The sequence below is a fragment of the Panicum virgatum genome, chromosome 3K, assembly GCF_016808335.1.
Source record: "Panicum virgatum strain AP13 chromosome 3K, P.virgatum_v5, whole genome shotgun sequence".
Taxonomy (NCBI): Eukaryota; Viridiplantae; Streptophyta; class Magnoliopsida; order Poales; family Poaceae; genus Panicum; species Panicum virgatum.
Window position 1 is genome coordinate 26823999 of NC_053138.1, and position 9377 is coordinate 26833375.

General features: G+C 48.9%; 1 protein-coding gene across 1 annotated transcript; it reads left to right on the top strand.

The window, feature by feature from the left end:
• LOC120698718 lies at window positions 1-3651 on the top strand. Its single transcript, XM_039982433.1, has 2 exons — window positions 1-296; window positions 1499-3651. The coding sequence occupies exon 2, from the start codon at window positions 1527-1529 to the stop codon at window positions 3378-3380; it is 1854 nt and encodes a 617-aa protein (XP_039838367.1). The 5' UTR covers window positions 1-296; window positions 1499-1526; the 3' UTR covers window positions 3381-3651.
• The last annotated feature ends 5726 nt before the right edge of the window (window positions 3652-9377 follow it).

Below are 9377 nucleotides of genomic sequence, written 5' to 3' on the forward strand. Positions count from 1 at the left end.
AGAGCAGAGGCCAACCCGAAGCCCACCGCTCGTCGGTTGCGCCTGCTGCTCTGCTCTGCCTCGCCTCGCCTCGCCTCGCCTCGGCCCCCCCCCCCCCCCCCTCCCCTCGCTCGCCCGCTCTCTCGCTCGTCTCGCTTCGTCTCCATTTCCTCCCCACCTCACCGCACCCGCGTCAACCAACCAAACCCTAGAAGGCTCTCGCTCGCCCCCCCCCCCCCCGTCCCCAATCCCTCGCCGCCCCCCCTCGATCCCCGCCGCCTGCTGGCCAAAACCCTACGCCTCTCCCTCGCCGCCGGGTAAGCTCCTCGTCTGCCCCCGCCCCTTCCCCCCTCTCTCTCTCTCTCTCTCTCTCTCTCTCTCTCTCTCTCTCTCTCTCTCTCTCTCTCTCTCTCTCTCTCTCTGATCCCTCGCTGGCTCGATTCGGTTCGGGCGTGGCGTCCGGCGCGCCCCGCGGTTTGATCCGCCGGAGCGCGGGAATGCCACCGCTCGTCGGAGCGTGGGCGGGCGCCGCGCGCCCCGTGGAATTTCGACGCGGGGACGGGGGTCCGCCCGGTGCCCGGGGGATCGCGTGATTCCGCGGTGGGGGACGACTGGGGCGGGAGGCCCCACGCGTTCATGGGCATGGAGCAGCTCTTCACGTGGAGAATTCCTGGTGAATTCGGTGAGGGCGAGGTGGTTGCTCGCCTGGATTGCAGGGCGATTGTGCTGTAGGGTTTCGCGAGAAGAGAAATTTTGCTTTGCTACCCTCTGGCTGATGGTTAGGCCTTACAATTCAGGGGATGAGGAATGCCAGCACTGTTTTCCTGGAGGCTAATAGATGCCGAATGCTCATGCAGCCAAAATTCTGGTTATGGTTACTTGCAAGATTCCTGTTTTGATTCGATAATCCGACAAAAAAGGGGAACGTAAGCGAATATACTCGGAGCCAATCCCATGAGTCGGAGTTCTCAGATTCTGCAACGCTTTATCATTTTGTCGTTATGGGCGCAAAGGTTGTTTTCTGTTGCTTGGTTATTGGACATGGGAGATCGAAGCAAGCATGCTTTTCTTTTTGAGATGAAAAACAACTGAAACTGAACATCAGTAGTCAATGGAGGTTTCATCCGAATGGAAGTGGAGCCGAAATATCTCTGATATTGAGTTGCTTTTTGGCGTGGGAGCTTTGGGTTAGTTGTCGTGTAGTGAGCAAGATGGCAATTCATGTATTATCAGGTCATCAGGCCTCCTTATTGCTATTAGGCTAATTGCAATAGATAACGTTGCATCGAAGTTGTTTCCTTAATTTAACGGCTGTTTGAGTTGGCGTTGCTGTTTGACATTCTTATATTTGGTCAGACGTACACGTTTTGATACTTCTCAATTGCTGTTAGTTTTTTACTTGGAGATATGAATATTGTTTATTTGTTATGGTTGAACTTTCCTCATTTGCCAAGAGGAAGATCAGTACAGTACATATATTTTGTTAAGAGTGTTTATTTTTCTTCAAATTTGATTGCAGGTAAAAGCAGTGTAATTACTTGTCTAAAATGCCGTCTGCATCCAAGTCCAAGTCGAAAGACAGATCAGCTGCAAAAGTTACAAAAGAGCAACCTAAGGTTGCTGGAAAGCCAATGGGGAATGGTACGCTTGCAAGTTCTTACAACAACCTCTCTGGAAAGTTTCATGTTCTGGAACCATCGGCGTCTTTGTTGGGTAGCCAAGGTATTGATAAATTCAGGAATACAGATGAAATAGATGAGCATTCTCGTAGCTCCCATGGTACAGGGGACTTCGATTGTGCCTCCAATAATGGAAGCTGTTCTGGTGAGTCAGAAGATCCAAAGGAGAAAGCAACCAGTACTACGTCTCGAGTGGACTCTGTTCTGGGATGTGATATTGATAAACGTGAGAAGATCAGACAGAAGAATGAGAAGAAGCATCAACGGCAGAAGGAGAGGCGTGCCCAGGAATTACATGAGCGTTGCAAGGGATACCTTATGTCTAGAAAGTTGGAGGCACTCGCGCAGAAGCTTGTCGCGATGGGTTTCTCAGCAGATCAAGCAACGATGGCCCTTATACAGAATGAGGGTTGCGTTGAGGAGTCTGTTACCTGGCTCTGCAACTTTGATGGCAGTGAGGAAACTAAGCAACAACTTGCAGCTGATCAACAGTCTGGGGTCAACTTGAAGATTGATATAGCTGACGAGCTTGCAAAAATTGCGAGCTTGGAGGCGAAATATAAGTGTACAAAGCAAGAGGTTGAAAGGGCAGTTGTTTCCTGTGAGGGTGATCTAGAAAAGGCTGAGGAGGTCTTGAAGACACATAAGCAAGAATCAACTGCAGCACCATCTAAGCCTGAAGGTTCTGGCGATTCAGGTGGCTTGCCTAACAAGCAGCAGGTCGTACTTGCGCAGAACCCTGCAAGGCCTCAAACAAATGGATTTTCTTCAGTAGGAGTTCAGCAAATGAGGAGAGAGAAGGACTTAAACTATAAGCTTCTGATGAATGGTAGTGGTCCAAAGGAACCTGCAATTAAAGGCTTTCAGCCACTGGCTGCATCAATGAAGCTAGAGATGGGCCGCCAACAACTTGTACAACCTGAGAAGAGGTGTCTTAGTGCCAACTCAGTTCCATCAGTTCCTTATGTGGCATCATCTCCATTGCCTGTTGCAGTACCGCAACTGAAGTCAGACATGCGGCATGTGGCAGGAGGCAATGAGGTGAAAAGTGTGATGCCCAATGGAAGCTTGCGAGAGTCAGTAGTTGTAATGCAGCGTCCTCAATCCGCAGGTTCCAAGCAGAGCCTACCATCCACCAGCCATAGTATGTTTGCATCAGAGCCATCTTCAAGGAAGTGGTACTTAAATGGTGCATCAGGTGTTGAGATGATGTTGAATGGTGGCTTGGGGCATGAACTAAGGAATATGAGTTTGGACAATGTTAGTTCTGCCAGGCCGTTTGGACATACAAACCATCAACAAAGTTTCGTTTCCAATCCTATAGAGCTGGCTGCCAATGGTTGGGGTGGCACCTGGAGTTCTGGAGGTACATCATCCTCCCGTTCTGTGGCGTCATCACTCGGGGCATTTAGAGGGTGGAACTCATCTGAATCCTCCTCTACATTGTCTCATTCTGATTGGAGAACCAATGGGCCGGCACCTTATGACTACACCTCAGTAGACTGGAGTGTCGACACAACGTTGTTGAACCCAGCGGCAAAGAGCGAGCGGCTGTCAGACACATGGTCAACCATGTTCATGGGCGGCAGATCCGGAAGGGCAGCTGGGAACCTCAGCGGTGCAGGCATCGCTGGGTTGCATGACAGTAACCATCCAATGGATCCTGCTCCATCACCTCGTCCATATGAGTGGCCTTCTTTCTGCAGGGGAGGATCTTCCTAGTTCCCCCTACCCTGTAGGTAAGAGGCCATTGAATAAAAAAAGTAAAAGTTGTCATTTGTTTCTTTTCTTGTTTTGGTCCTCAGTTGCAGTTGGTTGAAAAAGTTTTACTTTGTGTATCGAACCGTGCTTGTGTATCTTGACTGTTGGCCGAGATAAGTCATCTTCCTGCGAAACCATTGTGCATGAAAAATTAAAGGGGGGAGAGTTGGATCTATCTTGGCTGAAATGCAGTTCCCTGTATTTTATATGTGTATAGTCACTTAGTGCTTCACCATCACAGTTTGGCTCATTAGCCCATTACCATTCTCGATTAAAGCATGGCCTCTTACTGGGCTGATTCTAAAGAAGGCGCGATTTTTTCCTTTTCTACTTTTGCTAAGGATTTTCTTTGAAACTAACAAATGCAATTCTTCTGTTTTCCAGAAGGATGGTGAGGTTCAAATAATATATCTAGATTTATGTTAGCGTTATGTAGCATAACCTGTGTTTCAGTCACGTGTACTTTCCGAAATGCTATTTTACGCCCATAAGATCTAAGCAGTTCCTTTGCTTCATGTGGATATTTAGAGTTATTTGTTTGTTTGAGCTTTTTTTTTTCCATCTTTTGGGTCTGTCAATTTTCTTGCACCTGTGGTGTTAGAAACTTAAGCAGAGCTTACCAAATTAGTTGTAACCTCTTAGTTTTTGAAACTATGGTGCTTAACATGGCATCCTCATTAGACTTAGTAGATCTGTGAAGAACAAACATCTTATTCATTGCTGAATTCTACTATGACCCTCAGAAATTACTGGTGTAATTAGCATACCCAACCATCCTTCTCATTGACTATGGTGTTATTACTTATTAGTGCAACTAGTCTTTTTATAATTGAAATGGTGCCCTTTGATGTCTAAAGTAGATGTACATTCAATGTCTTTTACTAGTCGAATCTGTCATCCTTGTGCATACCTGCTTGTTTTTCTGAATCAATATGGATGAATGGCGGTGCTGCTAGTGGAATTTGTCATCATTTTGCTAGTGCCTGCTTGTCTTTCCGAGTTATGCATGCACAACAATACAGAATGGTGCTGCTGCTCGTAAAGTGTCGATGGGATAAGCTTGAGGTACCTTATTCTTTCCTTATATGATTGTGTGGTGGGTCGCTTCTTTGTTTTTGGTGCACCTTATGTTGTGATACATAATACATCTCGTATTGTCTTGTCCTAGACGGCAGACGCTATAATCTTATGAGGGACGTTTATTCTTTCTTTCTTTTTTGTTGCGCAAAAGGCTCATTTTGTTGCTAACTGGTAGGTTTCGTTCCAAGATTGTTATACTTTCACTTCGATTGGAGCTTCTGCCGCCTTTGCGAAATCTCTCTGCCCTGCACTTGTGATGCTCAAATATAAACGTTGTAAGAATATGTTCCAGCCAACAGCTCGAGAATTATTTTGGCTGCAGCTATATCAACGGGTGTTGCTATATCCCGCAGGGGTTTTCGATACAGATTCAGTGTTGAGTTGTCGATGCCGGTGTGCGATTCCTGTGTGTGGCCTTGCTAAAATTTCGTCAGTTGTCGCTGATGCTTCAGAAATCTGGCTATCTGAGCACACGACCGAGACTGGCTGAGAATAAACCGCGTGGCCAAACATTCCGCCGGTTCTGCCAACCTGCCGCCGCGGCCGGAGACCACCGCGGCACCGCCACAGTCCCTTCACCTCCCGGTCAAGTTGGCCGGCGCCGCGCCGGGCGGGCGGCGGGGCGGGCGATTCGCTCGCTACTCGCCGAAGCGAATGCGATCCGCTGCCCGGGAGCGGCGCATGTGCGCCGTGGTCAGGCGGAGTGCATCTGGCCTAGACCTGGCTCTCGCGGCGAGGGCGCCAATCATGGCCCATTTTTCCGTCTGGCCAGACCATGCTCTTCAGTCATCACAGAATCACAGGGGCGGCGGGTTCGGCAGGCACGCACGCGCAAGGGTGCCGGCGCGGCGGCGCGCGGCCTTTCGCGTCGCCGTCCGGCGTGCATCGATTCGGAGTTAGAAGCAGGACGACGCGGTTGGTTTTGGTTGGCGCGCGGCGCCAAATATTCTGACGCGGTGCATGTCGATGTCCCGTTCAGGTTATTCGAGTTCGACCGCGTTGTTCGCCTGCTGCTCCCGGTTCCGGCCGGCAGGGTCAGCCTGCCCACGTGAAGCGCGGAGGCGGTTCTCTCGCCATATCTTGTCACCCGGATTGTTGGGTCCGCCAGGGATCGAAGCCGGATACGCTAGCTAATGGGCGCTTCTCCAGATCGGCACGAACAGAGAGCTCACGTCGTTGAGGAATTGTTCAGGTGCCCAGTTAGAACGCATTACAGTTTAGGACACATGTGTGGTAACAGTAAGGCAAAGTTGTTGAGGACTCGAGAATGGTTTCATGAGATTTAGTCCGTCTGTTTCAAATTGTATGTCGTTTTGACATATCTAAATATATAGATTTTACTATGCATATAGATATAGGCTATGTCTAGAAACATAATAAAATCTATGTATCTAATAAATTTATCAAAAACAAACTACAAACTGGAATGGAGGGAGTACGCTTTTCTCTGTGTGTTTTTTTTGGCAGAACACGAGGCACACGACGCCGCAGGACATATACCTTCTCGGCGATGTACTTTCCAAGATCCATTTTTTTTTTACAAGTGGACGGGTGCACGGTCGTGTGTATCTGTGGGTGCTCGGCGCCGAGGTGAAAGCCTAGCTGCTTGCTACGAGCATTTTCAGGCGCGCGTGGATGTGACCAAAAGCGGCACGTACTACACAACACACCCAACCTCCCGATTCTGGTGCTCTCGGTACGCCTGCCGATCGGGGGGACACAGATGCTCCACTGAAAGTGAGAGAGAAAAAAAAACAAATTCCGAGCCCAAGAGGAGATCCATCCCCCAAGCCCCAGAAATGATCTCTCGACAACACTTGGATCGAGCCAACGAGCCGTGCGCTCCTCGAACTCTCGCTGCTCATCACGATAAGTTGGCTGAGCCGCCGAACGCGCTTGGCATCCGGCCACTGCCCGTACACGGCCGGTCGCCACCGCAGAGCCCCGCCATGGGCGGCGCGCGAGATGACGCGCACTCCCCTCCCAACCCGCACTCTGCCGACCGCCCGCCCGCCGTCCCGTCGCACTCGCGCGGCAGGGCGCGCCGGCCGGAGTGGCGCGGCACGACCTACCTGCCGACGACCCACACTGGCCGGGGGACGGGTGGGGGGGACGCACCGCCCGATCCCGTCGCGACACCTGCGCGCGCCAGTGGCCGCGACCGCGACAGGCAGTAGGCACCCGCCCGCCCACGTCGCCACGCGGCACCGCGGCCCAGGTTGGGTTGCCCGGCCGCCCGCCCTCCCGCGTGCGCGCTCAGTCACACCGTCGATATCACCCACCCGTCGCCGTCCGGCCGACGCGCGCGGCGGTCGGCAGAGCTGGAGTGCAGGCTATGATACGAGGATATTTCGCAAAACTCACGTACCGGTATCGGATATCCGTACTCCACGGATATTCCCGGATACGTATCCAATAAGTATCGGACTATTTAGGTATTTTCAAATAATAAAAATAAATCGGATAGTCGTGGGATACCTGTGGATACCTGTCCGATACCTTCAAACCCTAACAACACCACTCAATCGCTTCGTATAAAAGTCCTCCGTTCAGCTGTGCCACCCTCTCATCCCCACTCGCGCAGCCGCATGCCCGCAACAGCCTCGCACGGCTCCCTTGCTGTCACCGCCGCTCGGCCACCCGCCCACGCCTCCTCCTGCTCCTTCTCCGCTGCTCATCGCTCCCTTGCCGTCACCGCCGCCCGGCCACCCGCCTGTGCTTCCTCCGGCTCCTTCCCCATCGCTCGTTGCTCCCTTGCCGTCACCTTCGCCCGCCCACCCGTCCGTGCCTCCTACTGCTCCAGCGGCTGCGCGGCCTGTCCAGACAGAGGCTTGCATATCTGTTAAAGCACTATTTAGGGTAGTGCTGCGCTGCTGGAGCTCACCGCTGGCGGGCCGCCATGGCCGCCGGAGCATGCCTCTGGACGGCCCGCGCGGCCGCCAGAGGGGGAGAGGATGAGCCGCGGCCTCCGGAGAGGGAGAGGAGGAGCCGCGGCCGCCGGAGTTGGCCGCTACCCAGAGAAAGAGAGAGAGAGTGCCGGAGGTTGGGGAAGAAGACGGCCGACATCCATTCGTGGAACAGACAAACATGTAAAATAAGGTTGGTTCTTTTTTCCTTTGCCCATTCCCTTTTCTAATAATTATAGAACATATGAATATATGAGTTTATGATGCATTATAGTCTCTGGAACTTCTATTTTCTCACATTCTAGTTCTTGAAATTTTTATTTATTTTTATTTTTATATATATTGGCGTATCCCTGTATTCTTGTTTTTTAAAAAATAGCGTATCAGAGTATCCACGTATCGCGTACCGGTATCCATATCCGCGTATCCGGGCAACATAAGTGCAGGCTGCCCTGGAGCGCACGCACCTTTAGTCCCGCCAGGCTTCTTCTTGATACGTCGACGGCGTGTATGCGGATGCGTCTTTAATCAGGTACTCCATATTGAATAATCGACCGGTGTGATGGATGCATGGATGGGAATCAGGGGCGAAGCCAGCCACATGGCGGTCGCCGGGGTCATCTTCGTTTTTCGATGGGTCCGTAACATTAAAATCAGTGATGAACAGTATATTTGTATAGGATTGCCCGAATTTTGTCGGGGTCAGCTGACCTGTTGGCAAAAGCTTTAGCTTCGCCACTGGATGGGATGATGGTCATGTGCAATTCCGAACTCACTAACACGGGGAGTTGCGGCAGCCAAGCAGGGATACTGAGAACTTGGAGGATGGTACTTATTTTCATGAGTGAAAATTAGCCGCCCAGTGTTTTTTACTAAATTACATTGAATAACACTTCATCCGTCCTAGAATATAGTTATTTTTAGATTTTCTCCAAAGGTAAACCTTTTAAACTTTGACCGTATATGATAAAAAAAAATAAAGATTGACAACATAAAAGTAATATTATTTTATTCATATTGAAACCAACTATCATAACATATAATCTTTTCTATTTAAAAGTAATTATTTTTTAAGATATTATTAGTTGAAAGATGAAAATATTTGATTTTAAAAAGTAAAAAGTTGTTATATTTTAGAACGGAGGTAGAAGTATTTTTTTAAAGGGAGTAATGACCAATAGAACGTAATGCCTCATTTAGTTTGAAGGTTTATATGAATTTTGAATGATTATTGTACTTAGGATTTTTTCCCCTATAGATCCTTTGGAATCAGTGGCGAAGGCGAGGGACTGGAGGGGCGAGTCAACCCTAAGTCCATATAACCCCATAATGATCCTATCACTACTATAAAAATGATTTGTAGGAACTTTCCAATTTTTTTAGGAGCGGACCAAAATATCAACCATTGCTATAAATAGAGCGGGATTACTGTAGCATCAGACTCGCCCTAGAAAAGCATTTTTAGGAGCGGGTCACCCCTTCACCCGCCCCTAAAAATTTTTAGGGGCGGGTGACGCCATGAACCGCCCCTAAAAATGGTGGCATTTGTAGGGGTGGGTCATGAACTCACCCGTTCCTACAAATATATTTTTAGGAGCGGGTGATGGCATGGTCCGCCCTTACAAATGGTTTCATACAAAAAATTCATAACTTTTTCATATGATCTCGGATGGAGTCAAACTTTATATCAAAATTGTAGAGAACGACGAGGCCTAAAACTTTGTAGTTGATAAATTTCTCATTTGAGGTCATCTAATGGTCCAAAAAATTAGTATAAGTTATCTAATAGCTATAACTATATAGTATCTCATATAACTCAAGTCATACTTTGAGGTTTTCACAATCTTAACCTTTATATACACTGAAATATAGTTGGCATTTTTTTTGTTTCTATAGTTCACAATAACTATAGTGTAAAAGTTTCAATTTTTTTAATTTGATTTGCTATATGTAAACAATTAAATAAATTTTC